Source organism: Cygnus atratus, chromosome 5 (assembly GCF_013377495.2).
Source record: "Cygnus atratus isolate AKBS03 ecotype Queensland, Australia chromosome 5, CAtr_DNAZoo_HiC_assembly, whole genome shotgun sequence".
Lineage (NCBI taxonomy): Eukaryota > Metazoa > Chordata > Aves > Anseriformes > Anatidae > Cygnus > Cygnus atratus.
The window spans coordinates 33876019-33900481 of NC_066366.1; the positions used below are offsets into that span (position 1 = coordinate 33876019).

Consider the following 24463-nt stretch of genomic DNA (forward strand, 5'->3'; position numbering starts at 1 on the left):
TGACTTGTACAGAGTCTGCCCCCTGTAGAAGCAGCAAAATGGTTTGCCTTGTACCAAACTACCTTAACTCAGAAGTCTTATAAGTGAGCGGGGTTCTGGGGTTGGGCGCTGGCAGATCTGCCTCTTCTGAAATCTCCTTACGTTTGGTTTAGGCAGTTACTTGAGATTGACTGTTGAGCAATATAAATCTCTCTTGGCAATGAGACCTGTTCCCCACCTGCCACTCCAAGAACATTCATTGATGCTTGTGTGGAAACAGATGTACTTTTATTTGCACCTTTAGGAAAAAAACTTTACAGAACAGCCTTAGAGCTACTTGGCTTCGGTAAGCAGGGACAGGTGGGGAACATGTAAAGCTCTGCAACAACCCCATTGATACAGCATTGATGATCTGTATAGGAAAGATGGCTGTGACTCGGAACAGAGATCAGGAATAAGCATTTTCCAGCAAGGCAGACAACTCCATCGCATCTGCAACTTCCTTCACTTGCAGAATCTCAGGGGACTTAAAAAAGGGTCCACACCGTTAATGACTACCTCTGTGTAGCCAGGAATGAAAGCAGGATTTAAGAAAGGAGTTCTACTATCCATATCTAGGAGAATAAAAACTCTGCTCTCTAACTGAGGGAGCAAATGCTTATTGGCTTGTTTTGTAAGGCACAGAGCGAGGCTGGTCTGGCTCTGGGCTTTGCAGGCCCCCTTGTATTCTAATTTCTCTCTCTTACTGTCTTTTATTTGCAGCTCAAAGACATGTCCTCACGTACATGGAGGATGCAGTGAGCCAGCTGTTGGAGAACAGAGAAGATATTAGTCAGTATGGCATTGCCAGGTTCTTCACTGAATAGTAAGTACATGAGGACACTGCCAATACGGGCAGCCTGAGGGGGGCTTTTGGAAACAGGCAGGGTACATGGAGAATGGAGCTGGACACATGCTGATTATGTTGTGAATGCTGGATTTCACTAGGTTAGCCAAGGGCTGCCTGAGCATGTTTCAGAAACGTGCGTGGGTTTCGTACAGTTTGGTACCTCTCCTGTTACAAACCTCCATGTGAAGTAGTCACTTTGGGGAGTTCAGTACCTCTCCTGTTACAAACCTCCATGTGAAGCAGTCACTTTGGGGAAGAGAGTTTTTAAAAGCATGGAAAAAAAAAAAACAAATTGTGCTTGGCTTAATCACGGCTGTTGGCCAGTATCAAAAGCAGGGAGTGCTTCTGGTTTCAGCAGCACTTATTCTTTCTTTTTCTGAGCATGAATTTGAACTGTTTTGTCTCCTTGTGTGATTGGTATTGTGCCGAATGCTTTAATAGAATGTCTCTTGCCCCCTTATAATCTGTGTAAGTCCTTAAAAGGAACATAATAATTAGCACAGATAATCTCTTCCTACTAATTTGGAAGGATTTAGGGGGGAGGGAAACTGTGTGCTGTTCTTCAACATTGTTGATGTTGACTCAGCTGATCACTGTATGTTTTGCGAACTTATTGTCTTACACAATATTTCAAGGTCTTCCAGGCAGCTTCATTAAAAAATCTCTTGGTAATGGGTGTGCTTGCAGTTGGTATGTTTCAGTCTGTCCCTTGCCCATTTGAAAATCTGCTTGCTTGCTTCCTTTCCTGTTAACTTTTGCTGAGACAAATCAGCGTGCAGAGCATTTCACAAAACTCTCTGTACTACATCTGTGGAAGAGAATTTCAAAGCACAGGAACAACTTTCTTTCTGAGCTGACCAGAGTTTTTTTTTTTTTTTTTTTTTTTTTTTTCCACTGAAGCGTCCATTTGACCTCCAAATGAGATCCAACTTGCTATTTCAGTTGTCTGGACAACTTACATTATATTTTCCTGCCCCATGCGTATTTTAAACTGACAGATATCAGAGATTCTCACTGGTAAAATAGTAATTAAAATAAACTATGCAGCAAGTCTGAGTGGAAATTTTTAAAGCAAGTTGTTTTGGAGACAGGGTAAGAAGCTGCTCAAGACCAGTGTGTTTTTGTCCATGCTTGGCAGAGGAGGTAAGATATGGGCTATCTCATTTTTCTGTTTATAGAACAAGTCTTTTAGGTAGGTGGCATTGTAACAAGAAAATGTTTTTTTGGTAGTACCTTATCTCTTTTGTTCTCAACAAAGTACTTCCAGCTTTCACTTGGAGTGAATTGTCCCTGTTACAAAATCTGGAAGTCCCATGTAACACTTCCATAATAAAGGCATTTACACGGAACAATCAAGAAGAATAAAACAGTTGAACAAGGCTGTTATGTTTTACTATTAACCTTTCCCTATAGTGCACTTCCATGTTCTGAGCAAGTTGCAGTGGTAGCAGTCATTGATATGTGAGAGTTGCGGAGAGTTAATCATTGAGAGCAGGTATTGGGGACAAATGAAGTTACAATCTGTGCACACCGTGTGATTGGGAATGATGATACTCCATCAGATACAGGTGACTTTCCACAGAAAGTAATACCAAGATTAATCAGCTGAACAAATAGTAAACAAGAGCTTAAAGATAAAGAGCACGACTATAATGACCTCCACCCTCGGCAGGATTTGTTTACCAAGATTGAAAGCAAGGTGGCTCTGAAATACCTAGCTGAAATTGTCATTCAGACATCTATCCAGATCAGGTTTGGTTTGCACCTGCTTTCAAGCTGACACCTCAGGGCCTTTTCCAAACTCCTGCACATATATACTTCAAAAATTAAATGGTGGTCAAAGAGGTCTGCCACACTCTTTAAAAACTGCTGATGTTGCTTCTCTACAGTATTTCTTCATCATGACCTGATAACCACCACCTTTTCACTTCCTATCCCTCTTCCACCTCTGAAAGCATAAATAGCAATTCCAGACCATTGGAACAAACAAACAGAACTGTCAGCGTGGAGCACAACCCTCTGATTGACTGGAGCTCATGTTTTCCCTCTTTGTTTTCAAAGATATGACATTCTACAATGGCTTTGTGTTCACACTGAGTTTTCCATGGAGCTTCTGATTTTCTGAAAGACAGGAAAAGATAGCGTGTTTTTTTTTTTCTGCGAGTAATTTAGAACTTCTCACTTCTTTTTTTTTTCTGTCTTTTTTATGTGGTATAGCTGGAGCTTAACAGATGACATTGTGTCCCTGTACCAAAGCACAAACAGCCTTTGTGATGTGGAGAGCTGTGAAACTCATAGCATATGGAATGTGTGAATCTTTCGTATGTGGAGAAAAAATAATCAGAACTATGGAGGTAGACAGAATAGGAAGTTTCCCAGGGCTAAGTGGTGTGCCCTCGCTGCCCAGTAGAATTCTACTCACCCACCCGACTGTCAGCATTTGTTCAGGCTATACTTTCAGATCCACTGGCTTGTATTGCTCTGCCAAGCAAGTCAGCATGATCTTGATTTTTATTTTTTAATCTTAATACCTTAGAACTCTAAGATAACTCGTGAGATTCCTAAGGTTTGTTTGTAATGTTCTAGTGTTTTGCTTGTTCCAGGTTATTCTACAGGAGAGGGTTGGCGTGTCCGTATTTTGAAGTGCGCTGTAAGGATTTAAGATAAAGGAGCTTGTTATTAGGTGTCCAATTCTTCACGTTAGTAAGGAAAGCACAGCGTTCGCTTAGTATTACAGGCTAAGCCCAGAGTTTAGAAAGCTAGGAGGTAGGCCCAAGCAAGTAATTTTTTTCAAGTGTGTGTAGGATAAAATAATACAATTCTGTAACTTTGCAGAAATAATGAAGTTAGTGTGTCAAGGTGTGAAGTTAGTGTGTTAGATATTCTCCAAGCACTTTTCAGAGGGCACACTGTTCAACACAGCGGTGTTCAATGGACCCTTCCCTCGCTGGATTCACCACTGAAGAGCAGTCATGGCCTTTCCATCACACGTTGCAATGCTCCGCCTTACTGTGAGTCACTTCAAGTCTTTGTACCAGTTACAACAGCTTTTTTTATGAATAATTATTAAGAAAATACTCGGTTTTGGGGTTTAGCTTATTTGAGTGAAATTTCGGAGTTGAAAACTAGGTGGTCATATAGCTTTGTATGGATCGAGCTGTAAGTGTTTTGCAGTCGATGAGTTGTTCTTAGCTCAGGAAACGAGACTGGTTATGTATTCCACTGCTATTCACTGCCTAGCACTGATTGCTGATTGCAGAGGGCTGACCCTCATCTCTACAGCTCGCCTTCCAGAATATTTTTAGTCTTTAAGGATGTTTTTTTTCGCCCACTTTATTCAATTGATCATTTGTCCCAATTATATGGACATCTGCTTTCAATCTTGGGAGTTTCTTGAGGCTTCTCTCACTTGACTCACTACCGACTCTTACAGGAACAGGGCTCAATCACTCTTCTGTGAATTAATCCACATCTTTTAGCTAAAAGAGTAAAATTATTCCTCTCTCAGGACTAGTCTGAATTTTATAGATCTGCTGAAATGCTACTGGTATTTGCTCGTTACAAACCCAAGTCTCTGCTCTGCTTTTGAATCTCCGTGAAATACAAACTCTTGAAAACCCTCTGTGTAATTATGGACTAATGCTGCTTTACTTCTTCCAGCCCATCTTCTGTGCCAACATATCTTAAAGGGACATGTTCCTCCTATACATTATCTATCATCCTTTTTTCTTGATTGTTCTTGTACTGAAGAAAAGCAGGGCCCCCGTGCTAATGGATTTAATCACTCAGAGGGAATGTGCATCGTGTCCCGCTTCAAGTTTTCTGGGATCTTAAGGGGAAGCTGTGTGTTTATTTCCCTTCAGCTAGAAGAAGCAGCACAAACTTTTCTTCACCAAGAGGCTTCCTATTAGTACTTTATTGTTTTTCTTGTATGCTAACAGTGTGCTTGAAACTTTTCTCTTCCAGTTTGCAGGTAGATGACCTACTCTGTTCAAGACTCTTTGGAAAGGCATTTTTTCTGTTCTCCCAGAACAGTTACTGTTTTCCTTTGTTTATGGTGCAATATCTTTGGGTCTACCTGCCAGCTGGAGCACGATTATGAAAGGCATCTTGCTGTTGTTTTGCAGATGCTTCATTGCCTCTATTGGGCTCTGCAAATTGATGTCCAAGATTCCCTTTTTATATAAAAGGATGTTTCAGCTGGGTTTACCTTGAAGCGTCCCTGTTGGATCTTGTGCCCATTCATGTGCTCTCTGATGACTGCTTTGATAATATCTATCTGAGAAGTTGTCTGTGATGTGTGTGTTTGCTGTGAGTGGGGGCTGGATGCTGCATTTAGGTCGGTTGTGTGGTTGGCATGGACTTTTAGTTCAAAATCCCAGGTCTGTGCTATGTAGAGCACTTTTACACTAAGGGACACTTATCTAGTTCAGAATAACAGGACTGCCAGTGCTATATAGCTTGAGACCATTGGATAGGAAGATGTTATTGTGGTGAGAAATATTATAGTAATGAAGGTACCTCATTTTCTCCTGCTCCCTGGATTGGCTAGAACAATTTGGTAAACTCATTCCTTAGGGACCACTGTGATACTGCTCTTTTGACTTCCTCTGGCAATAGCAGTGACACCAGCTTTGTTATCAGAAAAAAACTTTCAGCTTGTTCAGTCCTGTACATCTACCTTTCTTTATCTAAATAAAACTGTAGAGGAAACAGTGTCCTCCTTTTAAAATGGTCTCAGTACCCTTGGGGGAATGGAAGAGGCAGAGCGGAAGGGCCAGGAATGGGACAGATGGGATGCCCTTGAGAAATAAGCCACTCACTGAAGGCAGCACTGAATGACAACTGGAAATAAGCTGAATTATCTGCTTATAAACAGGAGAGAGATTCTTAGAGCTAACTTAGAGCCATATGTTTTGTTTTTTTCAGCCCTCTGTGTGCCTAGGCCTTATCATCGTCATCTTGCTGTCATCTGCACTGTATCTTTTCCCTTTTCACAGTAACTTGTTCTATCTTGCTTGCAAGGGTAGTGTAAGCTCTTCAAGACAGAAATTATATTGTACTGCATGTATTTTACAGCATGCACCACTGTACAACATTGTCTCCATGCTTTGTGCATTTGTAGTATAAACAGCAAAAATAGTAGTGAGAAGGTCCTTAGGGCTTTGACAGGTTGTACGGGATTCCCTTTTTGAGAGATGGAGTCTAGCAGAGTGTCATCATTAGAACTTGCTGGCAAGACTGTTTGGGGCGGGTGTGTGTTTGTTTGTTGGTGGGGAAGGTGTTTTTTGTGTTTTTTTTTCCTCCCCCTCATTCTGTGTTTTTTGGTTTTGCAAAAAACCATCTGCATTCAGCATCTGGCAGGTAAAAATTCGTTCAGGTTCTTACAGCAAATGTTGATAAGCTCTCTCATACTCTTTTTGCAATAGCTCATGAGATTGTATTTCGTGCGTTCCTCAAATGCTCTCAGGACTTGTGCAATTCTTTTGCTCTGGAGAGAAAACTACAAAATTATCATGCTGAGTGCAAGACTGCAGTGAGCCGTGTGATAGGTGTGAAGCTGCTGCTGTCAGTGACCCAGCCGTGAAGCAGCCCTTTGGGCTGAAAATCTCAGCTGGGGTGATGTGCGTGATGGCTCCTGACAGGCTCTTGCTTGAGATCCCTTGGTCCCTAGGGCACTACATAAGAGTGCTGCCTGTCTCTCCTTCACTTTTCAGTTATCAGTGGAGAGAGAATGAATATATGCATTTTGAGAGAGAGCACTCGTGCCAAGCACTCTGAGGAGCAGATTTTGCAGCTAACGTGAATGAGTTACTATGAGCGAGATGTTTTTGATGTCTGTTTCTGGAGAGCAGATAGATTTGCAGGACTGAATTTGGTGATAAATTTTCCTGGGGAACCTGTAATAGTTGCATATTTCTACACTCACAGATGTGTGGTTAATGGACACGAAGCCTTTCTGTTAAAGTCCATTTGTTGCCTCTACAGAGGAGACTTGTTAGAACGGGAAGTCTCTCTTTCTTATAATCGAAGTTTCTCCAAGCCATAGAAGAAAAGGGATTTCAGTACCACCTGCCTACAGAGTAAGGGGCGTACATTTTGTATGAGGGCTATGGAAGATTTGGGAGGGTGATAATTTGTCATTTAAAATTAGAAAAATTTTGTCCAGAGCCTGTAGATTGCCTGTAGTTTGATGTTTTTAGTGCAGAACTGCTTGACAGCAGGAACAGTACTTGTATCTTCATCTGACAGGCAGGTTCTGTGAAGTCCCAGTTTTCCCAGAGTTGTTTCTTTGCAACAAACATTGCAACAAGTCCTAGCCTGACAAATATGCTGATTGGGATGGCTGCTGTTGAGTAAACAGCTGGAAAAAATGCATATATTAATGGGAATAACACACCGATTCCCACTGAAGCTTGTGCCTGTTGCCAATATATTAGAAAATGTAACTTTTTTTTTCCCCACATACTTGAGAATCTTACAGGTGAGCGGATGCTTGGATGAATCCAAACCCTCACAAAGAAAGAGAGGGGAAAAATCATAAAGAGACTCTTCGGTTAGCAGGAAAAATACATGAAGTTTTTAGTCAGAAGAGCAACATAGCATTGAACATAGAAGGCAACGTTTATGTTTGATGCTCCGTATGATAATATATTCCACTCAGGAAACTTATAATACTGTTTTGATGACAGCAGAATCTAGAAAACATGCCATAACATAGGAATGTTAGCACTTGATATCAGCACAGTGGCAGCACAGGGTAGTTCTCTACAGGTAAGCCTCCGCTTCTAAATAGCTGAGCTGCACTCTGCTCTTGCTGTCTGAAGAGAGGCAATTGCATTTTTTATATGCAGCGTGGTCAGATTGTGATGCTTCTAGTAGGCATTCACTGTGTATCAGTGCAGTCTTTGCTTCTTTACTATTGCTTTACGTCATGGAAACTATATCTTTGTGATCGTTACCAGAATAGTTGCAGCACATGTGGACTGACTGCCTTATAGAAGACCTTTATATAGTTGGGTGTATGTGTATGCCTTCTTACAACCTTGAATGCTGAAAGGCAACACGTTTGCCATAGAGTTGAGATGCCTTCAATGATCATTAAACCTAATTGCATATAAGCAGTGTTGATAGCTAATGAGCCTGAAAAACAGACATTTGAAATTTTCCAAAAGGTAAATTCCAGAAACCTGGCAAATGGTGTGTTAGGATGATGAGTGTCTGGGTTATCTATGTTTATGCTCTTTCTCTGGGCTAGGTTTGAATGTACTTTCCTCTGTCTAGCTTTAGGTCATAATTCTGTTTATGCTTCCAAATTTTTATTGATTTTTGGTGTAGATGTTAATGTTACTAGTACAAATTTGGACACACATACATGATCCCAGCTGGAAGTTAATATCAGACTGTTGTTAATACATTTTTAATGTGTAAATTTATTCTTGGAACAAGATCAAATAATTTTGGGAGTAATTGAAAAGGATGAGATCCTACAATATGCTGAAAATTGATCACTCTCATGTGGATTAGAAGGTAACAGAAGTAATTTTAACTTGATATGTTTGGTTTGTGATACAGTTTTCCTACTCCCTGGTCCACCCCTGCTGTCTGCATTTGGCAGTGCAACAAAATAGATGTGTAAGTCATTGCAGTTCCTAAGAACATCTTTAGGGAACCTCCTGTACATGAGTTCTTTGGGGTTATTTTGCCATAACTTATTTCATCAGTTGGGTATTTTATAGATGATCATTGTGTTACTGTTGGGACGCTACAGGGTCTTTTGTTTCATTTTATTTTCACCAACTGTCTGCTGTTTTTTAATATCTGTGGTATTTGACGCTTACTTCCTTCTCCCCGTTCTTGCATTTCTGATCATATATTTCTGCTCTGCTTTAGTCTGAATTCTTGCAAAAGTGAGAGGGCCCTCGAGTCAGAATCGTGTATTGTCTGTCTTCCACCGAGGGAAGCTCTGGAGCAGAGCTTTCTGTAGTGCAAAGTAAACACTCAATGCTGAGATCACTTTGAAAAACATCTTTCTCCATCATTCTGGAAAATGGCTTATTTGTGCTTGCTGAGTCACTCTGGGTTGGAATATATTGGAAAAAGAGGCAAATAGTGACTTATCCACAACAGATGTAGTGGGTCTATTTACAGTCTTTTGCATACAATCTGCAATGTGTATATAAAAGAGTAATCTCTTGTCATGCTTGGTCACTTGCCGTAAGGATTGGATTTCCTGCAGCTTCTGTAAATGTTTTGAAGAAAACTGTTTTAGTAATGTGTAATTGGCACCGGGGATTCAGTAGAAATGCAGGAGAAAATAGGAGCTTTGGAAAAGCATAATAATGGAGGAAGCTTAGTACCCATTGGTAGCTTTATTTTACTGTACTTTTTTTTTTTCTTTTTAGGAATTTACATGTCATAGTCTTTTCCTTTTCATTAAGGATTTTTTTTGGAACACACTCGTTCCTCCAAAACAGTTTTTGATGTCTCAAGCTGTAATTGAACCACTGTTGCATACATGATGGCTTCAGTATTGACTATACCTTTCCCTGTATTACAACCTCATTTGGTTTTGTTCTAGTTTTAATGCAGCATTTTGGCATGAATCTAGACTATGTGCAAACAGGAGATCAATTTCAGAAGAATGTTTGGCTTCCATCCATTCAAACTTACAAGACTTTGTATTAAAGTAGAATAAAGTAATGTAAGTTTGAGGAATGTTTTATCTTTCCCGGAAAGATCTTTAAGAAAAGATGGAACAGAATTTAGGCATTTCTTGTTTTGGTGATATTGGAAGAAGTTTTGTGTTCATTCTTAGGCCGTAAAATGTTGTGGTGTTAAAGGAAATTTTGAGGAGCATTTCCAGTTGTCTTGCTAAGAATATGTCTATCATCTATATCTAATTGTCTTGCTAAGAACATGGCCAACAAATGTAAAATTTCTCATAAACTGGGTATGCCAAACTGTAAAAATCAGCAAATGCCTGCAGCATGGGATGCGATAAGATCCTATTATAGGATTCTGTATCCTTTACAGTGTAAAATCCCTTAAATGTCTCTCCGTTCCCAAGAATAGCAGACAGCTGAGAGCCTTATAGTTCTTCTAGTTAGTTAGTTTCCTTTTCTCTCCTTTTCAAAAATAATAAACCTGAGATTTTGTGCTGTTGTGTAGTGTTGAAACCATACAGATTCTAGAACGTTAGCCTCAGAGACTTGCAGTAATCTCATGTCTGACAAAATTAATCCCATTGCATTTCTTCAAATAAATTGGACAAACAGTAGCTCATCAACGCTACAGCCAAGCAGTGGTAGTGGGCATAAAGTGGTTTAGCTCAGCAATCTCTAAATGCAGACCTAACATTAATGTAAAATGATGAAGCTTCATCTCTGCTGAGGAATCTTGGCAGTGTTCATTTGTTGCCATGATGGAAATACTGGAAGCTGCTCAGTCTCTGATGTGCTGTGGTTCTTGCCAGTGCAACTGAGTCAGGTGAGGGAGTATTGGTTGTTGTTTTTTTCTTCTAAATTCCTCCATTCTAACCAAGACTGAAAAAAGCAAATATTGGAGCTGCACACATGGCAGAACCATGCAGCATTGAATCTCCTTTTAAAACAGTCGTGAGGTTCTGTTTCAGTGGTTTGTAGATCATCACCATTGTAATGCGATTGTACTGTTATCTTTTAAACTAATTAAAAATCTCATTTGTAATAACGGAACTGTCTTGAACTGTCTTGCAATAAGACCTACAGGAGACTGTGCAGAATGGAGCAAGCAGACCCTCACCCGTGCTTATACTTCGGCCTCACCTTTCTGAGAAGCCAGTTTGCCTTGACTCAGCATTATGCTTTGATCTCAATGGTACAAGATGGGTTTGGTCATTCAGTCATTTTCAAATTCAAACTCCTCTTTCAGTGGACATTGACATTTTGGAATTGAGTTCCATCTCCAGCCAATGTCAATTCCATAGCTATTTCCAGAGTTGTTAGGCTAGAAGAAATCTGACCGCTGCCTTGTGATGCTTGTATTTTTAATGGTTTCTCTTCTTTGTGCCATTCTCTCACCCTCAACCCCAGTTCCCTGAGTGGTTGCTGTAGCATTTCAGAGATAGTGAATCAATTCCACAGTGTGACAGGTAGAGCAAAAATATATCCACTTAAATAAAGGAAGGCAAAGAGTGGAAATCATGGTGTTCATAATGCTTATTGAAGGCTCAAAGCTCCCATGCCCTCAGCGTAGTGAAGGTTATAGAGCAGTTCAATACAGAGCTTTCTTCTTCCCAAGAAATGTCTACTTAGACGAGTTTGAACAAATACTAAATACATTATCTGGACAGTTAGCAGCTTCCTTGGTGTAGTTATAATTCTGAGTTTTAGTTATTTAATTATTTAATGTTTGAGGTACAAGGAGGGCAAGGGTTTTTGAGGGAAGCTGAGTAGCAACTTAGTGATCTCCTTAAAACCTGTTATAACAGCGTTCACGCAGCCATCTCTGCAGTGGGCAACACGCTGTGTTTTTGTATTCTGCTGTGAAAACTAAACCTCCATTTATACCAGCAAGACCTTTCTCAGCTCACTGAAGCACCATGTGGTCTGAAATTACCTGATCGGACTGAAAAAGCTACTCGTGGTGATTGATGCTTATCTCTGAAGGCTTCGTTACTTTTTCCTTAAGCACCTTGGAGGGCTTCTGCACGGCTATTTACAGCCTGCCATTGTACGCCCTTCCCATCTTCCCAAATACTAGATTTCCCAGCTCATAACTCTAAGCAGCGGCTTTATTTCAAAGTAGAAAGGGGCCTCAATATGTGGCCTATTATATCCATATCAGCTTGCCTTACTCTTTCCAAGCAGCTATTGTGTTTTAATAGGGCCCTGCCTGGCAGGGGGAGTCCTTAATTCCTGCTCTGTAAGAATGGCCAGCTTGAGTTACAGCAAACTGCAGGATGCTGCTCTGATCAAAAGGCCTCTGTTTTAAGAGATTCCCCTCCCAGCCCCCATTTTCTGCTTTTGTTTTTAAATCCTGGGCTAATAATTCAACACAGTAAGGTCATTTTAGCTTTTGATTTGAAAGCTTCAAGGTCTTAAATTACTGGCCTAGCATAGGAAAAATCAAGGGAGGGGACTCTAAAAAGATAAAGGGATTCCAGGTAATAAAAAGCAAGCACAGCAACTCTTTTTATCCTTTCCTTCTCCCAAATCTGTAGACTGGTCTCAGAGGGTTTGATTTGATACAAAGCAACATAAGAAGGCTTGTTTGCTGCCTATCTGAGCTGTGTCACAGGTGCTGTGGTTCATTTCCTTTCAAACGGTACTGGGGATAATCTCTGTACCACCTGTACTAATGCTGCCATGAATACAGAGATCCCTGAGCCTACACCAGAAAGCCTGAAAACAAATCTCTAACATTTGTGTCACTCCTTTCTCTCTTTCCGCTCCCCTCAGCTGAAATAGACTTGAGTGGGTGAGACAGAATGGATTGGAAAAAAAATAAACAAAACAAAAAACAAAGTCTGTTTGCAGTGTTACATCACTCAGTCTCACCAAAATGTTAAGTGTTAATGATTTCCTATCTGCCCAGTTGTTATAAAAGGATTTTTTCCTTAAAGTCAGCCATCAGCAATAACTTTCAGTATCTGTTTCACCTTAATACCATTAACACATTTCAGAGGAAGTGCCTAAAAAGCACTGTTAATTTCATTAGAGGAAGATGTTGATTTCCTTGAGGCTGACTTCCTTGTCCTAAATCTTAATATCTCTCAATATTTCAAAAAGCACTCGGTACAACAGCTTTGCATTGAGGAATGCTAATATTTCTATGCTACCTTCCAAGAGCGATAGCTAAAGAAATAATCCAATGGTTGCTCTGCATCTTGCACATAGTCAAGTGAACTTAAATAGGTGAAGAATAGCAATCTTACATTGAGCTATGCTCAGCAGTACTTTATTCATCACAACAGTATGTCTGGGATTTTTTTCTCAATGATGCCCACTATTTTAAGTGTTGCCTCTCTGGGCTCTTTCCAGGCAAGGTAAACCTCACTTTGCTATTTTGGAACAAAACCTTGGGTAAGTGTGATTGGTTGCTTCGGGATGTGTGTGGATGAGTTATTTAACAACAGAAATTGCCTGAGTTTTAAGGCCTTTTGAATTCCAGTATTTTCTATTGCTAGAGCTAGTTCTTTGTTACCCATTGTACCGTAGTTTCTAATCCTAATACTCCTGATTATCCCTGCTTACTGTGCTTTGGTTCACACCATGAAGCAGACTTGGAGCTCGTGACCTGGGTTCCTTTCAGATGAGCTAAACTGAAAGATGTGTTCCAACTGCAAATGAGCATGCAGTCCAGGATACCAAACCAGAGCCAGCCCAAAGCGTGTTTCAAGCAAAATGAACCCTGAAATACCCACAGTGTTGACATCAGGTCCTCTGCAGAAGCAGCATAAGCCTTCAAAGTGAGCTTTTGCTCCTTCATCATGCTCTCGGTGGAAAATGAAAGCAGTATGGTGTAAGTTAAGGAATAACGTTCCCTGTTCCTTGCTTTAGTAGAGAAGGGGCCCTGAGAACTCATTCAGTAACCAAAGGTGGCACCTGCTAGAGGGACAGCAGGGCGCTGGCAAACTTCTGTCCTTTGCGGGGCACGGGGCTCTCTCTGCATTGTGCATGTTTGGCTTTACCCGAGTTCAGCAGGCAGAGGCTAACTACTGCAGTGGGTTTCAATTGGGATGTTACCATAGCATCCTGGGACTTCTACAATCTATTTAGAAGTCCAAAGGTTTGAAAAGAGTGCTTGAAAGTTTCTGAACTCTGGCAAGTTGCCGAAATGTAATTACACAAAAGACAAAGCCTTACTGAAAGCAGCTCTGTTTGGAGAAGCAGCACCTGAGTGCTAGGGTTCCCAGCACAGCCATTTCTGAGAGTTGGGGCCGTTTTATCAGTCTCCTCCCAAAACTTTTTTCTTCCTCTCCCATGCACGTGCCATCCCCCAAGTGTGGGCTGGGTGTGCTGCGAGATGCAGCTTTCTCAGCAGTGGCATCGGAACAGGTTTGATTCCCTGGGTTGGCTGCTCTAGGGCACGTGATGGAAAAGAGTGAAAAAGTAAGACCTTTAGTTCCCTACTGCAAAAGCTTCTTCAAAGTTTCCTATTGAGCAAGAACCTTGCTTTAAATCTGTCTCATCTTTCTCCAGAATATTCTCTTAAGTGAATGAGAAGCTTAACTGAGTACCCGGTTGTGTAACAATTCTTGTGCGAAATATGAGTGTCTGCAGTAAACTGGTGTTAACTGATGAACGTTCAACTCAATGTCTAGTCTCAGTTTTTATTTCAGACAAATATAATCATGTCATTAGTAACTTTTGTTAATGTTCTAATTTGTCTACACTGTTTACCGGTAACCTAGAGGGCCAAGACAACCATTAGTTCTGCAGTAGGAGACTTTAAAACTTTCAAAGCTTCCTTCCAGGAGGATTCTCTGCAAATGGCCACGCTGAACGCCTGAAAGGGGGGAAAGAAGGAGTTAACCAGATAAGTGGGAAGTTATTTTCCCAGCTTGTATTTCTAGGTTCACAAGCCCACTTTCAAATGAATGAGGACAAACTAACAGCTTGTTGAGATAGCCTAGTTTGTTTGTAAGTCTTTCTCCTGCACAATGTTCTGCTGAGCTATGGCCACCTGACTGTGCTAAGGGTATGAATTGTTCAGTGAGAGGAGGACAGATAGAGGAAAGACTGAGCAATCCTAAGGAAGGAACCTCAGTAGCTGTTAAACTTGCTGAGAATCTTTGAGCTAAGTTTGTTGTCTTGCAGTTGATATCTGGCTTACTTAAACCATTCCTCTGGGAGGGCAGTTTCTTTTATTTCTGTGTTCAAAAGAAACTGGAAAAGACATCTGTTCAAGAGTATATTAAAATCAAAGGTAACGTGTTGGTCACACTGCAGACATGCAGTTGAAATAACTGCAGTAGGTTTTGGTAGTCACCATTTCTTTCGCTTTCAGCAGAGTTTACCTGCAGGCCATTACTACTTGCCACGTCAATGGTAACTTCATCTCTGGATAATTGTTAAGGAAAAGGTGGCAGTGTTAGATGTGTACTGCCCCTCTACCCGCTATAAAATAATTACTGTAAGTATTATAAAATACGTAGTGTGTTTGAAATGGATAGTTCCTGTCCCTGGTAGTGGTGTTGACCCTGCCTGAGAATAGACCTGTTGATCTGTCAGTTGGCTGCTTGCTGGATAGCTCCACTGTGGGCTGCAGGAGGTGGCGCTCTCCTTTGAGCTGAGCACTTGCAAACTATAAAAAAGAATTTGTAAAGTAGGATTTCTGAAATGCGGCATCTTAACAGAGATAACACTCTAACTCCTGTGGTTGCAGACTTGAGCTTTTGGGGCAAAATCCTCCCACTGTATAGTTAAATGAAATGTTATTGCAAGAAATGAGGAACGAAAGAAGTAATGTACCTCTTTTCTCAACTAGCTGACGGCACTTGGCTGTCAGTACATGCAGGTGTGCTATGTTCCAACATATCCACCCACTCTTGTAGCCAAGTAAGCAACAACAAATTATATCATACCCTTCTGCCTGCTAGCTTTAGAGCCATCCCGTGCTGAAAATCCAAGTGACTTGAGTTTTCTCTTATTAGGACTATGGAGTAATACAGCAGAGCTGTCTGCTGTGAGTTAATAGTATGTTAGCTTCATGTCTGGAACTTTCTCTTATAGACGTGCCAGGATTTGCTTCCAGCTGGTGTAGGTACTGTAGTTGTTCTGAGCAACACAACTTGGGTACATTTAGATAAATCATTGTGCAGCTAACCCTCCCCATTTCTTTCTCAGATTTAAACTTTGAGTATTCCTTCTCGTTCCCTCAGGGGTCTGTACAACTGTACTCTTGCCTTCATCTTTTTTTCTCTTCCTATATATCTCCCTTATGTGTCATCTTTCTGAAAGCTGCCTTCTTCAATTATACCAAGCTGCTTCTTTTTCATTTGTACCGTTCTTTTTTTTCCATCAGCCTGTCAAATCATCGACAGAATAATGCAAATAAGAAATCAAAAAAGTCTTATAGGTTGTGGTTTGGGATGAGATGATCTGAAATGCCATTTTCAGCTTTGTCACAGTTGCTTTGTGGGATTTAAAGCAAGTTACTTTCCCTTACTCTGTACTTGTTCCCTCTAAATAATGAGCTATACCACTTTGTAGTGAATATTCTTCACTTACAATGATAGTCATGGGAGCCCTTTCCTCTAATTTTGGTATATTTTGATCAGACACAGGTTCTACTTATTTACTTAAATCTCTTGCTACGATGTCTGTGCTTTTTTCTCTGGCTTGCACAGCACTGGTACATGAGTAAGGCTTCATAAATGTGAAATAATCAATTTGTCCATAATATTTACAGAAGAGAAAGTATTCCTGATTTCCAGGATTCAAGGATGAGTGTTTCTTAATCATAATGTGGTTGTATTTATTTTACATGAGTTGCATTCCCTTCAGAATAGGAGGGCTACAACCACTCCACCCTCCCATCCCCCAAAACTGATAATGTGGCTTTAATTTTTCTTATCTCTGGTATAATTCTCTCTGAAAAATGAGGCCCTTTTCTATACTACGTAGCATAAAAAGGTGATTGAAACTAGTTATATTTAAGAAGATGATTTTAAAATGGCAAACTGAACGGGCTCCCACTGACCACTGGATTTTTTTCTGTTGCGGAGATGCTACCTATGGAGAGGTTCTGCTGTGATGAAAGATAAGCTTGTATCTTTTCATTAATTCTCCACTGTGCAGGCAAGTTAAGCTGCTGTCCCATGTGAATGTTTTTAATGATCTCTCTGGAGTGTTTGAAAGCTTTTGTCCCACTTGCATGATTCAGAGTGAAATGCACAAAATCCATCTTTGAGGCAACCCTGTCATTGTACCTTTGGTATATAATGTTTGTATTTGCATTTCTATTGTTCTTGCATGCTGAGCTCCACCATACCCAAAGGAGAGCTTCTTACACTTCAGAGAAACCTTTTTAAGACAAATGTTTACTATAAGAAGTTAGCCTGAAGTGCTTACAAGTCAAATATGAGAAATTTGTACTAAAATACAAGACTGTGAATATCAAATTGACTCTCTATTGTAATGACCAGCTACTATTTTCAAAATGCACCAGTGCAAAGTGTTATTTAGGGAGGTGCCAGTCTAGTTTTCATGACAACTAAAGCAGATTTTATACATTCAGTACAGTCATGTCTCAGTCAAGTAACCTAGAAATAAAATCTTGAGACTTCTGTTGAAAAAGTTTTTTGTTGTTTTTTTTGGTGTTTTTTTTTTTTTTGTGGCTTCAGGGAAAACTGGTGAGAATAGCAATAGCAGTGAAATTCAAATGGTGCTAAAAGAAAAGGCATCTTCTGGTCAGACAAAGAACAGTAACTCTTAGCCAGTCATTTTCCAGTGGATTGGTCTCAAGAATTTAAGTGGCTCTTGGACACCCCTTACTGGGATTCTTTAGAATGAATTTTACTTTGACAAACCCTTAATTCCTATAATTAAGTTTCAATGTGTGGTTTTTGCAAATAGTCTTCTCTCTAGAGAACAGATGGATATAAGCTTTAGAGATTTGGTTTCACAAAATATAACTGCCAGTGGTTTTTTGCTACTGTTCCAGCTGGCCCCAGAACATTCACATTGGTTCAGCTTTCTAACGTTTTGTTGTTTTTACTTTATCTCCACAGTTTTAACAGTGTGCGTCAAGGAACACACATTTTGTTCCGTGAGTTCAGCTTTGTCCAAGCTACCCCTCATAACAGAGCATCTTTTCTTCGGACCTTCTGGAGATGTTTCCGAACAGTGGGGAAAAACGGAGGCAAGTATTCCAGCATCTGCTGTTATCTTGTTACGTTGACATCAAAATTGTTAGCTAGGTATTAGTGCAATACAAATACTGACACTGCACACTAGCTGAATGTTCTAATGCTGTAAAAAGGGAAACATCATCACAGTAGCCTGTGGAATATTAAATTAGCATAGGGGCACCTTGTTGCCTGTGCTACTTCCATTACAGAACAGCATGTTGAGCAACAACAGATCGGAGGGAGGACATTTGTGGGCCTGTGCATGGGGATGCAAAGAAAAAAAAGTGCTGGGCATCAGTGGATGGGAGCGGGATAGCATTTGTGGAGATATCCTTCATACTCTGCATTCAAACTGAGAGCAATAAATGCCAAGTGTTTTGACCATGAGCTCTGCAGGAGGTAGGAGTTATAGTGGTGTTGGGCTGTAGGGTGGTGAACGCGGGCACCTAAACTGTGCCTGAGCTGGTCCTGGAACATCTCCTAGATGACATTACAGGAACCTGATGAGTACGGAACAGGGACCACTGACAGCTGTGTGACCTCTTCCCAACCCCACCCACAAGGAAAAAGATTCAATGCCAAAATAACCATTCAGCTCCATTCTATCTTGTCTAGCTATCCTTATGCTGCGCACAGTAGATTAGGTATTGGAGAACTGGCCAGAGTTCAAAATAAACTCATGTAACTACATGCAACTAAAATTAAGTTTCGGTTTGGTTTTTAGTTTAGAATTTTAAGCAAACATACTAAATATTGCTGTACAAATATGAACTTTAGTGTTTGTTTTTTTTTTTGACTATGAGCCCCACTTGTTTCAAGATATTCAGCCTCACTTCTTGTTGCAGGGAAGACTAGAGCAATCTTTGTAAATACAGATAAATACTCAACTTCTGGCTAAGCTTTGCAAGACTTCTGATTATGATGAACAGTTTCCAGGAGTATAAATAAGGAGATGATTCTTGACATATGCCATTTTAGATCCTTTGAAATTTGACAATTGTAGTTAAACATGTAGTTAAACACAAAATCTCTAATTAGCTAATGAAGTGACTAGATATGCTGTCTGTAACACTTTCTTGCTAGTGATAGTTCTGTTATGTTCTAAATCACTTATTTTGGTTCAGGGATAATACCTCTAAGATACCAGGTAAATTGTATGGTACTAATCTAATGAGTATGCGGTGAAGACATCTATAATGTAAGGTCAGATCTTGGTCAGGAAAGATAGAGTACAGATTCCTGGAACATGTTTCTGTAGTAGAGTTGAGAGATGACAGTGAAGAAGTCATCCACCAGAACTGCAGTTTGTCAGTGGTGAACCTTGTTGACAAAATGAGAAGAAGCTATCTGATGGAAGGTACCAATTGTTGTACTTCCAATGCAAGTTCTCACCAGACTTTGTCTCTCTAACATCTGACTTTGCCAGATGATAGATACTTGGATTTGTTAGAAAGAACCAAAAAGTTTTGACTACATAATAAGTCAATACTCAGAGCAGTTTTATGTGAATATGGAAAAGGTATTGGATGAAAATGTAACCACCAAGGTACTTTGAAAGGAAAGGGAGGGCCATAAGAACAAAAACTCGGGTGAATGCTATTATACTCTGGTTATGGTTTTAAAAGAGTTTAGGATATATTTTTTCTGACTTCAAAGTCCAGTGGCTGTACTTATTAGTCTAAGCGAATATGATATGTTTACCTGTATACTTATACATTGTTTATATATGTTTTCTTTTTAAGTTAATTAGAGGCAGAAATGCATCATGTAAGAGAAGCTGCTGACAAGATTTTCAGCCATTCAGTCCAACTTCTCTGGTTCTATGGCAGTAATTGCAATCTGGAACCTTGTTTTTATTCATTTTAATTTTACTTGCTCTGGGCTTCCTGTCCCTTGTGCATCATGTAACAGGCATTCATTTCTTAAAGGAATTTCCCTGTGTGTCTGCAATCAAAATATTTCTGCTACACTTGTGCGTAAGAGAACTCAGTACATCCATGGTCTCTTAAGCACTAAACTCAATTTACTAAGAAGCAGCTGCCACCTAGCTTGTGCAAGGTGATGGATGAAAGATGATTGTTACCACTCTCAGGCATAGACTAGACTTGGATATATTTCTCTGAAATACGTTGTTCTTAGGGGAATGCAGGAAGTAATAATGTTACACAACAAATGACAGCAACCAGAAGCTAGTTTGGTGATCCAAACTACAAAATGTGTCTTGTTACAGTAGAAAAAGTCAAACTAAGTGGTACCCAAAACAAGTAAGACTTTCAACTTGGAGCTTTCCTTAGAAGTGTGGCTTGTGGGGTGTCTTCTAATTAGATTATTCCAGAAATTAGTTGTTTCTTTATGATAACTGAATGAGAATGCTAGACTGTATGTATGTATCAAAGAAACATAGTTATGGGTTTTCATGGAATCATAACTCTACATAAAGACAGTTTGTTGCTACAGCATGTCATTTTACATTGATACAATTAGGACAATTTTAACTTAATTATGTACAAGAGGTAGAAAAGTTAGAATCCTGTTCAGAAACTTTGTTTATGATAATTCTACACCATGCAACTGATGACAGGGCAAACAACCTGCCAGTTCTGGAATTAGAAGCAGTATTGCTCCAGATAACACTGGAATATAGCTTCTGAGAAGTGAATTAGTGTCTCTACATTTGGTGCACTATGTCAGGTGAATGGAAGGTTTTTGTTGTTAATTCCTTTGCCACAAATGTATTTAGTGCCAGCCATCCCTTTCATTTACTTTCAGTTTCATTCCAGATTTGAATTTCTGTTTTAGAAGTGAGTGGATGGCTTTTTCTTAGTTCTCTCCATCTGCAGTGGGTACAAACTGCATAAATGCCAGCTCTGAGGATATAGATCAATGCAAACGAGAACTTGCATCAAAGTTTGCACTCTAGCTGGATAAAGCAAGGGACAATAAGATTAAACATGTACTATCTATGAGACAATGCAATTCCTAAGTTTATAAAAACTCAATAAATAAATAAAAATTCCCCGTTTTGAGAATTTAATTGGGATTTTAGAAGAGCAGACAATATTTCACAAATGAGTGAACTGACCAGTTAATCTGGCTGCTAATTGCTCCTGCTCAATGCAGTGAAATTCTCCTTGTACAATTTACTACTTCATCTATAATTCTTGAAATAAGCATGTCTTGACTTGGGTGCACTTCGTTCACCCAAGCAGATGCATCTAGCTGTGAGTTCTCAAAGGGCCAATAAGAGAGAGATCTATCTGAACAGGAGATCTATCTGAACTCATAATCAGTGTATGTGCAGACCCCTATATACACTAACTGAAATGAACTAAAATTATTGTTTCTCTTGGCAGCCTGCACATACCACTCTTCTGCTTAATTCCTTATCCTTTTGAATTAAGGGAATGCATTTTTTCATGGAGGAATGAAGCAGCTTTTATATTAGTTTTTTTTTTTTTTATGTTAGCCCTAATACTTGATCAGTTCTAGTTACATTGCCATTCATACATTCTCTTGTTTGGAGACTGGATTTATTTTTCATTTTGTCTTCAAAGAGCAAGGAAAAATCACTAGCTTCACTAAATGTGTTAGTAACATAACATACTTCAAAAAGTAAAGAAAATGTTTAGGAAAAGAAAAAGGAGGAGGATTTCAGTTTGGCGATATAATGGATCTGGTTTTGACAGGGTTTCCCACTGTTTTTCAAAGCTTAGCAAAGTTCAGAGTTTTGTTTTCAAGTATGCATAAGCATATCTGGGATTCCATGCGCTGGGGAAAAAATACAATTGGGTTTATTTTAGAATGTGACCCAGTGTCAAGAAACTGGGGTGGACTTCACAAAATTTTTTCCATCCCTTAAACGCTTACCGATGATACACAACACCCATGGAGGTGGTCAGAGGGACAGCCAGTTTCTGTGTTGAGAAACACAGAGCATAATGCTTGGTTAGAAACAGATTTCTCCCAGAGGAAGGCAAAATGACCAGAAGTCTTGTTTTCCCTCTTCTTATGCTTAAATTGACCTCTTGGAATCTAGCTGACCTGCTCTTTTGAATTGTCTGTTCCTCAGGACTCTTTAATTAAAACTGTGCTTTCTCAGTTTAAACAGCCCCTGCAGAGTTCTGCTGTGAAGCTTCATAAGGTCAACATATGCCTCTCCCAACCCCCATGGCTTTCATGTCTTTTTGGTTCTCTGTTTTTAATTAAAAAGATTTTTCCTTAAATGCTTTCCAGCCAATTAGAGAAATTTTGCACTGAGAAACTTGTTCCAGGCCTGATGTATTGAGAAGCAAACAGAAAGCTCAGTCAGGATCATTGGCACTTTTTTTCTAGAGACCCAGCTTTCTTTGGTGCTTTTCAACAGCTTTTCTTTTCTTTTTTTTCTTTCGTTCTTTCTTTCTTTCTTTTTTTTTTCTTTTTTAACAACCTTCAACTTAAAATTACCTCCAGGAAAAATAGTTCCTGTCTGATACTTTAGATATAGTCTAGAATGGTTCAATAGCAGATACAGGATGTTATCCTTCCACGCAGGGGTGGTTGTCACTTTATTTAGATCCACACAGCACTGAAGCATAAAACTGCTGCAGAAAGTATGTTGGAGTATATTGGCTAAGATTCCTTTTTGCAGGCTGTTACCTCCCCTTCAGACAAAGTACTGTTACTGCTTGTATTGAAATAAAATCTTCTATACTTATCTTGTTTCTTTCACTTGCATCACATGGTGTAATGGCTTTGTTTCTGCACACTTGAATTAAGAAATTGAAAGTCTAACTACTTTTGGAGCTTCTGGAGAGAAGAATTATCACAAGCACGTATCTCTGTCAGGGAATGAGAGGAGTGATATGCGACTCTGACTAGGTCTTCTTGGGTTCACCGGGAAGGTTAGACTCCTTAGAAAAATTAAAGAAGTACCATATCTGTATGATTCATGTAACTTGAAGATTGAGAAGAGCTAGAAGGAACACTGTTCTCCCAGCTCCTTTGAAAGATGCATTTTAATGCATTTCACTGACAAGATTACTTTCTTGAGGTTCTGAAACCTCTTCCTTTGCTAATGTGATCTTAACACTTCCACATTTAATTCCCTATATTAAACTCTTCCCTCTCTTTTTTTTTTTTACTCTCTCCCTCATAAGGTTTTACACTCCAATTATAGCTTAAGCAGTCCCTTATTTAGTGAGATGCATAGAACGATACAGTGATGATCAAGGCAAATGCAGAATCTACTGCCCTTTCCCTTTTGCTATTAAAACCAAGTTAGATCTTTATATAATGTTATTGCAGGAAAGTTTTTTATTAATTGGTAAGGGCTTGTGGTATGTCCTAAAGGTGATTAAGCTATGGATTTTAATATAGTGATCTCTGGAAGCTCATTCTGCAGTGAAGTGGCCTTAGCTGAAATGATTGATCACTTGGTAGTTCACTTGGTTCACTTGGTAGTACCGTTGACCTACAATTGTAGCTGTTACTACTTACGATTTATTGATGTAGCTGTCTCTGGAACCACTGATGACTCTGAAATATCAGTACAAAGGATTTCTGAAACTGAGGAGAAATAAGTAGAGGATTACGTTATAGAGATGGTGAGGTATATCTACAATCATTGTAAGTTAAAACATCATCTGCTTTACACAGATGCAAAATGCACTGCAGTAGTCACTTGTAGTAGTAGCAACACACAGGTTAGTGATCGAGTCTTCACCCAGCCTCTTCTTGAATTCAGTCTTTCTCTATGCAGTTTGTGAAATTCAGTATAGTACACTAGAAGTCGTCCTTATCTAATCTTCCCCCTCAATGTTGCATTTCCTTTTTAACTATATCTTTGAACAAGCAGCATCTCATCTTAATTTCCAAATTTTTTCTCAACTTTATAACTTCATATTCTAGGTCTCTCTAATAACACTTTTTCTGGAAAAACAATAAATTTTCTGTTGGTTTTTTTTTTAAACATTTTTCTGGCTATTTGTATCTTACAGTACTTCACTGGTTATGTCACTGGCAAATTAGATTAATATGTTCTTTATTTTTCATCCCAGTTAGAATGAAACATTTGAATGAGTTTGTGCACAGTGATCATTGTTGCATTCTGCTAAGCAATTATCCAAAATTCAACTGACAATCATTATTACCATTTGCTTTGCAGTCTTTTGGCAAGTTGCCCACCCCTATGACAGCATCCTTATTCAAACCAACTGAAATGGATTTTTTCAATTAAGTCGCTTAAGACTTTTTTAGGTTCCGTTATGGGCCTGGAGAATTGGTATTCCAAATTGTGGGGAAGTTCCCTGGAATAAAACTAGTTCTAAGTTGTGTGATCTGGGCTGGGATTCTGAACTCTCCATGTTTTTTATATTAAATGAACTTGGTCTCTATCTTTTGTCACTTGTGACAAATTTTGAGAGGTGATCTGCACACTATACATGCATAGGCAATTATCCAGCAGAAGGTCTTTGAAACATTGGCTTCATTAACTAGTATGTTTTATGGTGTTTCTCATCTACTCTTCAGCAGCAGAGATGCTAAAAGAAAGGAGGGGGGGAGATAGAGAAAGAAGATGAGCACCTTTTTTTTTCCTCTTGATTCTTTATATTGTGACTTCTGCAAAGAGGTTGTAGGAAAACAAAAACCTCTGTGAAATCCACATCTGCTTTCAACCCACTGTTGGCTCTTAACCTGTCTTGAGATGTGAAAGTGCCTTGACTGAGAGAAGTGTTATGTTCATCCTTCTCACTGAACAATGAAACATTCCTCCCCAAGCT

At 39.5% G+C, this 24463-nt stretch overlaps 1 protein-coding gene across 2 annotated transcripts in view; it reads left to right on the forward strand.

The window, feature by feature from the left end:
* CSTPP1 (centriolar satellite-associated tubulin polyglutamylase complex regulator 1) overlaps positions 1 to 24463 on the forward strand; it is an 81596-nt gene that overhangs the window by 8630 nt on the left and 48503 nt on the right. For both annotated transcript variants that reach the window (XM_035539981.2, XM_050710998.1), the window contains 2 exons: positions 742 to 844; positions 17586 to 17716. In XM_035539981.2, the coding sequence (XP_035395874.1) occupies positions 742 to 844; positions 17586 to 17716 (234 nt within the window). The remainder of the gene's footprint in view (positions 1 to 741; positions 845 to 17585; positions 17717 to 24463) is intronic.